This window comes from Molossus molossus, unplaced genomic scaffold (assembly GCF_014108415.1).
Source record: "Molossus molossus isolate mMolMol1 unplaced genomic scaffold, mMolMol1.p scaffold_m16_p_5, whole genome shotgun sequence".
NCBI classification, from domain to species: Eukaryota; Metazoa; Chordata; class Mammalia; order Chiroptera; family Molossidae; genus Molossus; species Molossus molossus.
In genome coordinates, this window is record NW_023425388.1 from 29541198 (window position 1) to 29556960 (window position 15763).

A 15763-nucleotide genomic window follows, 5' to 3' on the forward strand; every position below is an offset into this window, starting at 1 on the left:
ATATGTTTTATTTTATTTTATTTTGGCATACTTTATTTATACACTGTTAATTTTTATAGCTAAACAGAGTTAAGATGGTAGAAAAGGAAAAAGATGCCTTAGAAGGAGAGAAAAACATAGCAATTGAATTTCTTACCTTGGAAAATGAAATATTTAGAAAAAAGAATCATGTTTGTCAATATTACATGTAAGTACCTTAATTTGCCAATTTTTATATTAGTTTCTGACATTAAGTCAAATCCCCTTCTCTTTTCCTGTATTAGAGAGATTGTTTTATGTGATGAAGTCATTAAATTGGGGTTGTTTCCCATAGTACTGAAGTTGACTTTTGAAGTATACTACTTTAAGTTGGGGGGTGGGTTCACAAGTATTTATTACTATACCTAATAGTTTTACATATACTTATTAATTCATGTGGCAGATCTAATTTTGTTTATATGGAACCTATTTTGTTCCTAATTCTAGTTTTGAACCTGGGTTGGTTCCCTACTATGCTCCCCCATTTACTCCACACACATCCCCCAATAACCCCAGGTAATTGTTAATAGACTGTAGTTAAGAATATTTTAGAAACAGCTGGCTTTACTAAAATAGGTGCATAATTTTAGAAATGGCATTTTAGTATCTTTTTTTTTTCCCCTCCCTCTAGTCATGATCTGCAGAAACGAGTTGCTGAAATGGAAACTCAAAAGGAAAAAATTAATGAAGATACCAAAGAAATTAATGAGAAGAGCAGTATACTGTCAAATGAAATGAAAGCTAAGAACAAAGCTGTAAAAGATGTAGAGAAGTAATAATTTTTTGGAAAGTACTAGAAGTATTTAAATTCAGTTAATTTTATTACCTGTATGTTTGTGTGTGTCTATATATAAACTTGCTGGCAGCACGAGTATAATACATTTGCCAGCATATAATATGGTCTTATGCATACAAAAATGAAAATTTTAATTGACCTGCATGCATCCAGTACATCATTATTACGGATTTGAGTGCTTGATGCTGAAGTCTTAAAATAATGGAGGAGGCTACCCCCTTGTGGCTGAACTCCATAACACAAAACCTCACAATAAAAATAAGTATTTAATCTGACATTGTTTTAAGAATAGTCCACAGATCTATCTAATGGAGGTAGAATTGGGGTTATTTTAGATAGATTTTTTCTTTTTTAAGTTTTATTCACGACTTTATTTCTGTGCCAATATTTAATGAAACCAAAATGTCTTACCTATGTGATTTTTATGTTTTATTCTTTAAAATAAGTTACTTTTAGGATAAAAAATTTTTATACCCAGATATAGTCCCTGGGGAATATAATATTTCCCATCCAGCTTAGGAGGACAGAGTAACTCATAATCACTTACTGGCTTTCTTAAATATGGGGGGAGGTAGGATCAACTTGAAAATAGGTCATTTCAGAATTCTACCTTTGAGAGTTTGGATATATTTACAGAGGAAATGACCCAGTAGGGGTATATAATATGGCTTTACATACCTGAATATCAAAAATAGTGATACTTTCTTTGCTTTGCTAGGAAACTGAATAAAATTACAAAATATATTGAAGAAAACAAAGAAAAATTTACACAGCTAGATTTGGAAGATGTTCGAGTTAGGGAAAAATTAAAACATGCTTCAAGTAAGGCAAAAAAACTGGAGAAACAACTTCAAAAAGATAAAGAAAAGGTATGTTTTAGAGAAAAAAAATCTTAAAATTTAATGTCTGCATGTCAGATCTAGTTTTTGATTTTTCATAGATGTGCTTGCCCCTTATTACCTAAGAGAATGTATTGGGATTGTGAACATTAAGTGGTTAAGATTTATCCCTGAACCTGATGTTTTTCCCCAGAAAGAAATCTTACATTCATTGATTTTTGATTTTTAGAGCATATATGTTTCTATGATATACATTGTTGGGAAAACATTTATCAAAATGATAATCCTATTTTGGTGGCAAATAATTTCTTTTTCCTAGAATAGTGGTTTAAAAAGATATTTTTTGTTAAGTGTTACAGACTTAAAAATATTACCTACCTCCCTACAAAAATTAAATTGAGTTCCTCCTTTAAAAGCGGGGAAGAGAGCCCTGGCCGTTTTTGGTCAGTGGTTAGAGCATCAGCCCACAGACCATTGAGTCACCGGTTCAATTCTGGTCAAGGGCACCTGTCTCGGTTGCAGTTTATCCCAGCCCTGGTCAGGGTCATGCGGGAGATAATCAGTTATTTTGGAGTCTTTCAAACTATGTTCATAACTCTATCAGATACTAATAGATGTGATACCTAAACTACCTTCCCCAAAAAAGCTTTTTACCATTTAATTACAGAACAATTACAATATTGGCTTTGCTTTACCTTAGCATTTTTTAAATGCATTTGTTCACAAAATACTTTCTGGTTGGTACAATAACAAAGTTTATGTGAATCAATGTTTGAGGAACACCATTTACAGAAATGTTGAACTTCTCTAGTACTAGATCATCAGAATAAACAAAATACCATATGGGATTTGAGAGTAACCCCTAAATTGAACAGATAACCAAAAGTAACTGTTAAGAGGGATTGGCCTTTAGGCATCAAATGTGGGTAAGTGGTTATTACTAAATAACAGTAATGGAATAAAATATTATTCCTACATGGTGATTCTGGAAGGGTAAAGTTGTGCAAGATCTTAGGATTTTGAGGGAAGCTGCGGGGTATAAAGGTAATTAGTGGTAAGTTGTAATATACCATGATAGATAGTTTAAGAAGTCTCATGTAGTCTGAGCATTTTAATAGGTGAAAGGATAATTATCACCTGAAATTAGAACAAAAGGAAGAAAGACCTAGTTCTTAGGTGGGGAAAGTTTTCTTCATAAGTAATCAGGAATTCATAGAATTAGCTTTACCATTAGACTGAGAGAATATAGAAATTTCAGTAAATGGTTAAGAAAGTACTTGCTGATATCCTTTTACAAATAAATTCTGTCACAGAAAGAAAAATATACTTGTTGAAACCAAGTAATTCAAATCTAATTATAAAGAAAACCACAAAGACCTAGAGACCCTGAGAAATGCTTTTTAAATAAATCAAATGTTGATAGTGTTAGGCAGCCTCAGGCACAAGCTCCTACAACTTGAATTTTTTTATAATCTTAGGTAGAAGAATTTGAAAGTATACCTGCCAAGAGTGAGAATATCATAACTGAGACGACAACTAGAAAGAATGCCCTTGAAAAGGAAAAAGAGGAAGAAGAAGAAAAATTAAAGGAAGTTATGGATAGCCTTAAACAGGAAACACAAGGGCTTCAGAAAGAAAAAGAAGTAAGATTTCTGCATCACTTGGTGTTTATTTTGGTGGCTTTTTTTTAATTCAGTTGTTGTAGTAATAGTAAAAACTGACCTGTTAGAAGAAAAAGTTTAGACTTTTAATATCTAATATAACATTCCTAAAAATAGCCTATGCTCTTTTCTGCTTTCTCATTTTTAAAAAATTAATTGCATCAGAATTTATAGTTGTTGCAGAATGTGTAACACGTCAAATGCTTTGTTATATGTTCCATTCTTTGTTGAGCCTGTTGATTTCATCATCAGATTTTCTTTTTCATTTTCTCAACTTATTTTCTTGGTAACTTAATTGGTAACCACCTTATAAAAACCTGTGACCACACTAACCCAGGGTGACATCTTTCTCTGCTTCTGTAGCTCTTAAGTAACAGTTTAAAACTACAGCCCTTGTATCAGTTCTTGGTTCAAGTCCTAGGTCAGTAATTTATTATCTCTGATTTTGTGCAGGTATGTCTCCAAGTCATATTTCTCAAAGTAGCAAAAAAAACAAATTATAATAATAATACCTATCTTATGAATCTTTGTGTAAATAAAATGTATATATACTCATATAAGTGCCTTCAAATTAATAAATGTTAGTTAGCTATTACATTATTTTAGTATTTGATTAAAGTAACAAATATTTATAAGTGCAAAATTTAACTGTCTGTTTATATTCACCACAGCCTTGACAACACTGAGTATGTTAAATATATATTTTAATAAATAATAGTAATTGAGTTCAATTGACTTAATGTACATAAGTTACAGGCTTATGTACAAACTTTGTATTAATTATACCTCAATAAAGTGGGGTTTTTTTTGTTTTTAATGACAGACAAAATAGATTCTGTTTTGGAATATGAATGTATTCTAATATTATACTGCTAAACCTTATAAGTAGGGTGCCCATATGGTAAAGTGGCGATGGATAATATAGTAGCTTTCTTAATGGAATACTTTATGGATATAAATTTTTACATTTGCTCATCTAAAGTATATTTAATATTCCTATGTGCCTTTGCACCCTTTGTTAGTGCAAAAGCCAAGACTCACATCCAGATGTCTTTGTTCCTCAGCATAAAGTATCAGCTAAAAGAAAGAGTCTCTGCCACTTATGAGTTATATATTTGAGCAAGTTATTTAAACTCTGATCTCAGTTTCTTCAAAATGGACATAATGATGGTGTTTACCTCATGGGATTGTTATGTTAAGGAATTAACACATACAAAGCATTCATAATAATAGTGTCTAGAATATAGTGAGTGAGTTGTGTGTGTTTATGTTCATGATTTTCGCCATCAAACATTTAAGCTGATTATCTGGTGACCTTGGGCAGAACCTCATGTTCCTGGGCCTATTCCTTTTTGTGTGAAATGAAGGGGTTAGGCTTTTTTAAGGGCCTTTCTTAAGCCATTATTCTAATAAATAGATTCTTTCTACACCGTCCTTTATAGTAGCCCAAAATTTCTACTCATTAAATAAATGACTTAGTGTGGTGATTACTTGGCTTTACCTCTAAAACTTATAATGATGTTTAACACAATTCTACTGGAGGGAACTTTGTGCTAAATAGACCCTAACCCTTACCATTTAAGGTAAAGTAGTGTATAAAGAACATGGAATTCAGAGTTTAGACCAAAATTTTTGTTCTCTTAACCACTACTTTTTTGTTGTTTTAATTTCTAAAATGAGCATACTAAATATACCTCATTAAGCTCTTATGAAATCAGTTGGGGAAAGGCTATATATACAGTGAACATTGGCAACTAGGCAAAAATTTAGTCCATTCCACTTGTAAGAATTATTTACTTCTATATATTATACTTGTAGAATCTCTTAAATTGAGTTCAAAATATATGATTTCTATTTCAGTTTAGGTTTGAAAACAATATTTCAGATATAATGGCATCTATCATATTTTAACAGAGTCGAGAGAAAGAACTTATGAGTTTCAGCAAATTGGTAAACGAAGCACGTTCAAAGATGGATGTAGCCCAATCAGAACTTGACATCTATCTCAGTCGGCATAACACTGCAGTGTCTCAATTAAGTAAGGCCAAGGAAGCTCTAAGTGCAGCTTCTGAAACTCTCAAAGAAAGGAAAGCTGCAATTGGAGATATAGAAGCAAAACTCCCTCAGACTGAACGCGAATTAAAGGAGGTAAATTTTTGCTTCTGTATTTTATCTGAACGTTGTTTATAAACCCATGTTTTGTGTATATATACATATATATATCTTTTTAAATTATTTCTTTAATCTCAACATCTAAAGTGACAGGTTACAGATGGTCCCCAACTTGGGTTTTTTTGAACTTTATAATGGTGTGAAAGTGATAACACATAAGTTACATGAGGTATTCAACACTATAATAAAATAGGCATCATGTTAGATGATTTTGCCAAACCATAGGCTAATGTAAATGTTCTGAGCACATTTAAGTAGACTAGCTATGGTGTTCAGTACATTTGGTGTATTAAATGCACTTTTGAGTTAATGGTATTTTCAGCTCACAATGGTGTTATTGGTATATAATCCTATCCTAAGTCAAGGAGCATCTGTATAGATTTTTTTTTTTCATTTAGCGTTAATCTTCCCCAAAAGAATGGGGTTAGTATTTCAGTAATCCAACTGATAGGAACTGAGATTATCAAGAAACTAGCTGTTATTCTCCCCAGCAGCATGGAACAGCAAATAACACTGTTGCCACCACCATTATTTCCCATGGAATTAAATTAAACAAAAGAAAGTTTGTGTTTCCCTAAATCTAAGTGTAGATAGTTTATGCAAGAATAAACTAAAACCATAAATATATTTATGATTGAATATGCAAACTATCTTAATGTATTGTTTTTATTTTTTAAATAATTTTTTTTAGAGAGAGAAAGGGAGAGAGAGAGATAGTAACATCGATTGGCTGCCTCCTGCACATCCACTACTGGGGATGGAGTTCGCAACCTGGGGATGTGCCCTGACCAGGAATCAAACAGGAAACTCTCAGTCCATGGGGCAGTGCTCAATCCACTGAGCCACACTGACCGGGCTTATTGTATTGTTTTTAATTTATGGATATAGTTTCTTGGTTGGGACTACAAACTGTTTTATACTAATCAAGATACCTAATTTACTTCATTGGCGCCCCTCGTATCCTTGAGTGAATTATATATCTAAGGAATTTCATGACTTCAGTCTCCCACAGCTCATTAGGCAAGATGGCAATAGAAAATGCTGTCTGAAGAGAAATTATAATTTTGGAAATAGTTGTTTCCCCTCCCCCACCCCTCATTTTAATACATACATTATTTGGTCATCTGGGAATTTCTTTATCATGTAGAATTTAAATGTAAACTTAAGTTATATCTAGTGACTACTTCTGTCTCCCTAGTAATTCAGTTATTTTTGGATAAGTTGTAACTATAACTATAACTGTTACTTTATACCATTGTGACTGGTAATAGAGGTGATAATTTAAAGCCAGGAGATGAAGGAGACTTTATTTATTTTTCTTTATTAAACATAATATAATAAATTTTGTTTATTATTTAGAAAGCATAGCACTATATAATCATAGTCCTGCATGGTCACCCGTCTAGGATCCTATACCAAAGTCTTGTTTTTTAATTAGTGCAGAATTTAAGAATTAGGACACACTTATGCTGGGATTTCCACAGCCCTAGCACTACTTGCTCTATCAATCAGTGTATTGCTCCTCCTAGACCCATACTGCATTTATGTTCTTTATTATTTACCCAAATAATTTATGCCCTTTTGAAAATAGAAAATTCATTCACATTTTTTAAAACCAAACCAGCAATTGTAGTATGGTCACTTAGTTCTGGTTCAAGTATTTATTGTTGGTCTTTTCTTTCTTTTTTGAGGCATTACAACTACTTCTGTGCTATGATTAGGCATAGAATTATGGGATTCTTTTTTTTTTAACTTTGCACCTTTAGAAAGAAAAAGAACTTCAAAAACTTATACAAGAAGAAATAAATTGCAAAAGTTTGGTTCGTGATCTTTTCCAAAAAGTTGAAGAGGCAAAGAGTTCCTTAGCAATGAATCAAAGTAGGGGGAAAGTCCTTGATGCAATAATTCAAGAAAAGAAATCTGGCAGGATTCCAGGGATATATGGAAGATTGGTAAAGTATATTTATTTGGAAATGACTACACATTTTTCTCAAGAAAAACATTGTAAATGACTTTCTTGCCTTGACTTAAGTGTATATTGAGTGTCACTATAATAAAATAACATTCACTTGTCTATTTTAAAGAACATTCATTTTTAAACATTTTGCCCTTATACTCAAACATGGTAAAATTCTTTGTGGTATGGAGATTCTCTCATTAAAAATAGAGGTTATTTTGTTTTTTGATCTGGATAATTATAGTCATTGTAATTCCAAGAAAAAAAGAAAAAAACTTCAGTGGTAACAAACTTCACTTTTTTTTTTTTTTTTTTTTTTTTTTAAGAATTTGAACATTATATTCTGGGTTTTATACCATTATACCAAAGGATGTGGCTAGAATTTAGGGATATTTAGAAACTCAAGGCTAGCAATAGTGGGGACCATTCCCACTCCTAAGTCTAAAGAGGGAAGAAAGCTATGACCATGGCTAGAGGGCGTCCAAGAGGAAATGGGGAAAGTATATACTTCAACCCCATTCATCTCCTACCCTGCTCATTACTCTAGCTGGTGCCTCACACCAGCTGAAGCTAGAGAGCCAAAGGAGCCAGTCCATGCAGTCCCTGAGTCAGCATTCTAGGGAAGGAAGCAAAGAGTGATTCAAAAGGGCAAATGAAAATTACCCAGCATAGTTGCTTCCTGTCTAAAGGTTGTGACTTCCACCTTATTTTCTCAAAGATACACAGTTTGATCCTATCCTTTGCTCTCGGCAAAAAATGATACTAGTCCGTGAATGCTGCTTAATAGCTGATTTATTATAGATTGCTAAACAGGCAAGGTGTTTAATTAGAATGTACATAATCTTAGATGGATTTGAATAATTAAGAGTTTTATTATTTTATAAGTTATTTTGCTTGTAATTTTAGGTTTCAAATTCTCAACATTTTCATTTTTATGCAGTGAAAGCAATACTTTCACTTTATGCTTTCATTAAAAATGTAAACTGCATATTCGTAACCTTTTAAAAGGTAGATTAAAAACTAATTGAATGACAGGAACCATTTTCATCATGTATCCTTTTTGTACCTTTTAAAACCATGTGTAAATATAGTTTTTCAATTAAAAGTAGCTTGCAAAATCTGTTAATAGTTATGAGATGATCCTATGCTTAATTCCTTGCTGATTATACATTGATTCCCCCTTCCCCCTATTATGTTAGGGGGACTTAGGAGCAATTGATGAAAAATACGATGTTGCTATTTCATCCTGTTGTCGAGCATTAGACTACATTGTTGTTGATTCTATTGATACAGCCCAAGAATGTGTCAACTTCCTTAAAAGACAAAATATTGGAGTTGCGACATTTATAGGTTTGGATAAGGTAGGTACTCATAAAAGGCTATGTGTGATTTAAATGCTGAGTAGTGTGTGATTTTCTTGTTTTTTAATTTTGAATCCTAGCGTTTTCTTCATGGTTATTCAGTGAGCACCTGACAGGTTTTGAGGATTATTTTAGGTTCTAAGGTTATGAGGTTGTGAAAAAAACATCTTGTAATGCCTGCCCACTTAAAGGATTATACATTCAATTGTCAGAGTGACTGCTAGTTTGCATTTCTAACTTCCATCATCAATAACTACTTTAAAAAAATAATAAAGTCTTTTTTTTTTTTTAATTTGGTTGGTTGTGTTTAAGTTCATAATCTAAGAAACTACTGCATAATCCAGGGTAATTTATTCTGGTTTTTTCCCTAAGAGTTTTATAGCTTTAGTATAATTTTACATTTAGGTTTTAAATCCAGGTGCAGTTAATGTTACAATATAGTGAAAAGAAAGGATCCACCTCTACTCTGCTTTGCATGTGGATATCCAATTGTTCTAGCACTGTGTCTTGGAAAGACTGGCACCTTTGTTAAGAATCAGCTGATCAGAAATGTAAAAGTTTATTTCTGAACTCCACATTTATCTATCTATCCTTGCCACTAGTACCACACTGTCTTGATTACTATTGCTTTGTAGTAAGTTTTGAAATCAGGAGCTCTCTAATTTTGTTCTTTTTTTAAAATTTTAGTTTAGTTTACTTTTTACTTACTGATTTGAGACAGAGGGAGAGACAGAGAGACAGACATTGATTTGTTGTTCCACTCATCTGTGCACAAAGTGGTTGCTTCTTATACGTGCCCCGACTGCAGATCGAACTCGAAACCTTGGCATATCAGGACACTGCTCTAACCAACTGAGCTACCCAGCAAGGGTTCTAATTTATTTATTTTTTTGTTTTTTTTATCCTCACCCAAGGATATTTTTTCCATTGATGTTTAGAGAGAGTGGAAAGGAGGGGAGGAGGAGAAAGAGAAACACTGATGTGAAAGAGACACATCAATTGGTTGCCTTCTGCACTTGCCCTGACCAGGGCCAGGGATTGAACCCAAGACCTTTTATGCCGTAGGCTGACATTCTAATCACTGAGTCACACTATCCAGGGCTAATTGTTTCTTTGATAACGGGATTGTTTTTGGCTGTTCTAAATTTCTATAATTTTGTTAATATTAAGATTAGCTGGTCAGTTCCTGCCCCCCAAATTTCACAGGCAATTGGAATTTTATTATTTTTTATTTTTTTATTTTTAAATTACAGTTTAAATACAGTATCATTTGTTTCAGGTGTACAACATAATGATAAGACATTTATATAACTTACACAGAGTGATTTATATGACTTACAGACCTTGATAAGCAACTGGAATTTTGATACAGATTGCATTGAGTCTGTAGATCAATTTGGATAGTATTCCCATCTTAACAATGTTAAATCTTACAATCCATGAACCTAGAATGTCTTCCATTTAGTTAGGTCTAATTTCATACTGAAATGTTTCATAGCCCTGGCCTGTTTGGCTCAGAAGTTAGAGCGTTGGCCTGCGGTCCAGAGAGACCCGGGTCGGTTCCCGCTAAGGGCATGTACCTCGGTTGCAGTTTGTCCCTGGCCCCGGTTGGGTCGTGTGGGTGGCAGCCACTCTATGTGTCCCTTTCATGTCGATGTCTCTCTCTCTCTCTCCTTCCCACTCTATCTGAATAAAAATGGGGAAATGTCCTCGGGTGAGGATAAAAAAAATAAATAAAAATGTTTCATAGCCATCAGTAAACAGGTCTTGTGTTTCTTCTGTTAAACTTACTCCTAAGATTTGGGGGTTTTCTTTTAATATAAATGGAGTTTTCCTAATTTTATTTTTAATACTATTAACTCATTTTAAAAATAACAGGTAATACAGTAGTCCCCCCTTATCTGCAGTTTCACTTTCTGTGATTTCAGCTGCCAGAAAATATTAAATGGAAAATTCCAGAAATAAACACTTTATAAATTTTGAATTTTACACTGTTCTGAGTAGACATAGATTTTTCCCTTTGTCCAAAGTGCCCACGCTGTATGCTACTTGCCTGTTAGACACTTAGTAGCCAGATCTGTTATCAGAGAGAGATCACATTCACATAACTTTTATTATTGTGTAACTATAATCCTTCTATTTTATTAGTAATCGTTAATCTGTTACTGTTCCTAATTTATAAATTAAACTTTATCAGAGGTATGTATATAGAGGGAAAAACATAGTACATATAGGGTTCATACTATCCTCAGTTTCAGGCATCCACTGGGGGTCTTAGGCCATATCCTGTGCAGATAAGGAGGAACTAATGTATTTAATTATACAGATACTCAACCTTGTGTACATGTCCTTACATTTTATACATGTGTTTTACTTAAAATTATATACTCTATTTTAATATATATACCTTTATTATTTTACTTTTAGATGGCAGTATGGGCAAAGAAAATGAACAAAATTCAAACTCCTGAACATACTCCTCGGTTATTTGATTTAGTAAAAGTAAAAGATGAGGAAATTCGCCAAGCTTTTTACTTTGCTTTACGGGATACCTTAGTAGCTGACAACTTAGATCAAGCCACAAGAGTAGCATATCAGAAAGACAGAAGATGGAGAGTGGTAACATTACAGGGACAAATCATAGAACAGTCAGGTAATAGTAGTTTTATTCCTGTTACTGGGTTTATTTTTATTTAATCTTGTTGCGGGAGACATCTAAGTCTGTTCTCTGTTCTCTGTTCTCCAGGTACAATGACTGGTGGTGGAAGCAAAGTAATGAAAGGAAGAATGGGTTCATCAGTTGTTGAAATCTCTGAAGAAGAGGTCAGCACATTTTAAATTATAGTCACACTCTTTTTTTTTTTTTTTTTCTTGATTGATTTTAGAGATGGGGGAAAGGAAAGAGAGAGAGAGAGAACATCAATCGGCCGCCTCCTGCATGCCCCCCACTGGGGATCGGGCCTACAACCTGGGCATGTGCCCTGACTGGGAATTGAACTGGTGACCTCTTGGTGCATGGGTCAACACTCAACCTTTGAGCCACACTGGCTGGGCTAGTCACACTCTTTTTTTAAAAACAGCTTTACTGATGTATAACATACATACCAGAAAGTTCAGCCTATTTAACTAGTACTCATATTTTAACAGATTAGATTTTCTATAAATTACTAATATGTAAGATGTGGAATTTTTATGTAAAACCCTTTAAAAATCTAAAAATAAAATGTTAATTAGAAAATATATGCTCAACATATAATTTTTTATTACATTCAGATCATATGGCTATTTCATAATTTATTTAACCATTCACTTACTGTTTAGCATTTAACTTGTTTTAAAAAAAAAAAAAACAAAAAACATAATTATGGCATTACCTAATAAGTTTTTTCTATTTCAGAATAATTCTTTAAAGTGTAAGTATAGTAGAGACTTCTAATCATGTTTCCGAATTTTATTTCAAAATATTTTATATTCCCATAAGTATATGAGAACGTCAAAGTATCTGGGGAAAACTATTCTAGTATCACCCTCAGAACACTAGACGTACTTTTTTCTTCCTTAAAAACATATACTTGGATGTCCTGGATACCAGACTTTATCTAAAGAATTATGCCTTCTCTCTCTTTTTTTTTCTCCCATATTTTCAAATAGTTTATATATCCTTTCACTGAAATATTTGCATAGGATGCCTTCAGTTGACTTTGCCTTTAATCTGAAACGACTCTTATAGAAAACTTACATCACTGGTACTCTTCTTTGTAGGTAAATAAAATGGAATCACAATTGCAGAGAGATTCTCAAAAAGCAGTACAAATCCAGGAACAGAAAGTACAACTGGAAGAAGCAGTAGTTAAGTTAAAGCATTGTCAACGAGAAATGAGGAATACACTAGAAAAGTTTACTGCAAGCATCCAGGTACTTTTTTATCAGTACTGGCTGAAACTACTGGAATTCACTAGTAATTTAACAGAAGCATTTTGCTGTTTGCTTACAATTTTAAAATACAAGGGAGGAAGGGGATGGGCCTCTAGGTGGAAGGCCTGACTATTTGTTTCCCTGAGTACTAATGGATAAATGCCCTGTCGTTGTGTTGCTCTAGCCACAACTATTCCTGGTTTCCATTTGTACTTCATAGAAATGTGTCTTCGTTAACAACTTTGTTACCCTTTATTTTCATTCTCTTTTGAAAGTGTAATGTTTTCTTAATTATAAAAAGCAGTGCATGCTCAATGTCTGCTTAAAAAAGTTGTTTTGTTTTGTTTTTTCAGAAAATACTGGAAAGATAACACCCTTAATTTTTATGTATATCTTTCAACTTTTTAATATAAATACCTAGTTAGTATACATGTTTATGGATATGCATATTGAGTATACTTATAGAATTTTAATGAGTCATACTAACTTCACTTAAAGTATGGTTTTTTCCTAGCCAAATAAAATTTACTTTGTTTGCAATTTCATTGGAGCTTTTTGTTTATACAATTTAATAAATATTTTTATGTATGCTTCTATGTTTAAAATACCCATTAGGTATACCTTTATATACTCATCCAATTATTTCCTTAGGTTAGATTCCTAAAATTAAAATTACTACTTAATATGTGTACAGTGTTTGAGGCACTTGTTGCTTAAGGCCAGTGACCTAAAAAAGATGGGTTTTAATTATTTTTCCAAGTGTTAAAACAGTAGGTAATCTTCAGTATGTTGCAAATTTGCTACTCTAATGTACAATAAAATGACATTTTGACTAGTCTTTGTAATGAGTTTACCCGTCATTTTGTTTGTTGCCATTTTTATTTTTTATATAAATTGTTCCTCTTTTCTGCTGTTTTTCTATTCATATTTGTCCTTAAAGATTTTAAATGCTTTTTTTTTTTAATTCAAAAATGTTTAAAGGAAATGTTGTTACTAAGTTAAAATATTGACCTTGAATGTTAAAACTGTTCTGTAGCCTTTATCAGAGCAAGAAGAATATTTGAATGTCCAAGTTAAGGAACTTGAAGCTAATGTACTTTCTACAGCCCCTGACAAAAAAAAGCAGAAATTGCTAGAACAAAATGTTAGTGCTTTCAAAACAGGTATGTTTACAGATACAGACCCCTTTTTTGAGATTGTTAGAAATGGTTTTTAATGTTTGAATGTTTAAGAGCAGTTTTTAGGCTAAAAGCAGTCACTGCTTTGTTTTATGGTTTCTATTGTTTCATTCTCAAAAGATTATAAAGTAAGTACTATTAAGGTTGCATAAGTACTATTAAATTGAGCATTTATTTGACAGATAAAAAAAAACAAAGCATAGAATGGTTTATATAACTTGCCCAAAGTCATATAACATATGGTACAAGAATTCAAGGCACTCTGATTCCAGAGCCCATGCTCTTTTTAATTTTCTTTTTTTTTTTTTCTATTGATTTTTAGAGAGAGAGGAAGGGAGAGGGAGAGATGGAAACATCAATAAAAGAACATTGACTGGCCACCTCCTGCATGCCCTCCACTGGGGATTTGGCCCACAACTTGGGCATGTGCCCAGACCGGGAATTAGACCAGTGACCTCTTGGTGCATGGGTCAGTGCTCAACCACTGAGCCACACCTGCGGGGCCAGAGCCCATGCTCTTAATTTTATATGTTGTATACTTTGTCCCACTGTTCCCTGGAAACCTTTCAAAATAGTAGTTATAGATGAAGTCAGCGATTTTCCATCTTTTTTTTTATCTCATGGCACACATAAACTACTAAAATTCTGCGGCACACCAAAAAATATGTATTTTGTAATATATTTTTATTGATTTTAGAGAGAAATGTCAATAAAAGAGAAACATCGATCAGCTGCCTCCCACACGCCCCCAACTGATTATCGATCCCACAACCTGGGTATGTACCCCGAATGAGAATTAAACCATCTACAACTAGGTGCATGGAATGACACTCAGCCAACTGAGCCACACCGACCAAGGCAAATAAAAAAATAGGTATAATTTTGATTCATTAACACCAGACAACTGGTGTTGGTGTTGGTATTAGCTGTTGTCATTTTTTTATTTGACTAAGAGAAAAGAGATCAGTGCCCCTGACTAAATAGTCAGGTGTTGTATCTTTTCAAAATTCTTTCGGCACACCAGTTGAAAATTGCTGGGTTAAGAAAACAGGATTTGTAGAAACTAAATCACTTAAAAACACACTGGAAATAAATGGTATACAAGTGAAGAAAAATATTTGCTTGAAAACTTAGAAAATACTTTTTTCTTTCAGAACTTTTTTTCTTGTGTACAACATGTTAGTGTTCTTTAAGCAAGAAAGGGAATTCATAGGCTTGGTCAGATTTGGCTTTGATATTGGAATCCCCTGATTGTGCACTAGAATAACCCTGCTTCTCTTCCCATGCTGACTTCAAGCAAACATGGATAGATGTGCATCTTACTGCAGGAGGGGGAGTGTTGGGTTATGATAACAAGTCCTTTCCTGGCTTACAGTATCTTAGCTAGTGGTCCCAGGAAAACACAGTGTACCTTCATCACATTTTCAAGATAATCCATTTCAGTTTGGTTCGTGAGCCAAGGCAGGCAGATACTGATTGTCCATCCTAAAGAAGTAATTGGAGTGAAGGTGGAGCAATTATGCAAATGCTCCAAAAATGAGAAAGTTTTCTTCCAAAAGAAAAAGAGTGCTAACCATGTGGATATTTGGGAGAAGAGCATTCCAAGAAGAATGTAGAAAAGTACAAAGGCCCTGAGGCAGGTTGTGCTAGAAGTTTCTAGGAATACAGGGAAGTCAGAGTGACTAGAGTAAAGGATGGAAGAGTCCAGATAATGTAGCGCCATATCTCCAAGTGAAATAAAAAGCCATTGGAGAGTGAGTAATCTTGACAGGGTTTTTTTCCCCTTGCATTTAACTTTGGATCTGTGTTGCTCTTGCAGACACATTGACTTCATCCACACTCCTTTTTCCTTACATATATCCACAA

The 15763-nt window shown here is 33.4% G+C and overlaps 1 protein-coding gene across 1 annotated transcript in view; it reads left to right on the forward strand.

Moving 5' to 3' along the window:
* Positions 1 to 15763, forward strand: part of SMC4 (structural maintenance of chromosomes 4) — a 35004-nt gene that overhangs the window by 11988 nt on the left and 7253 nt on the right. The window contains exons 7-17 of the mRNA XM_036242313.1: positions 60 to 187; positions 650 to 790; positions 1533 to 1683; positions 3132 to 3296; positions 5229 to 5462; positions 7253 to 7438; positions 8643 to 8804; positions 11232 to 11457; positions 11551 to 11627; positions 12567 to 12719; positions 13756 to 13882. Coding sequence (XP_036098206.1) covers positions 60 to 187; positions 650 to 790; positions 1533 to 1683; positions 3132 to 3296; positions 5229 to 5462; positions 7253 to 7438; positions 8643 to 8804; positions 11232 to 11457; positions 11551 to 11627; positions 12567 to 12719; positions 13756 to 13882 — 1750 coding nt within the window. The remainder of the gene's footprint in view (positions 1 to 59; positions 188 to 649; positions 791 to 1532; positions 1684 to 3131; positions 3297 to 5228; positions 5463 to 7252; positions 7439 to 8642; positions 8805 to 11231; positions 11458 to 11550; positions 11628 to 12566; positions 12720 to 13755; positions 13883 to 15763) is intronic.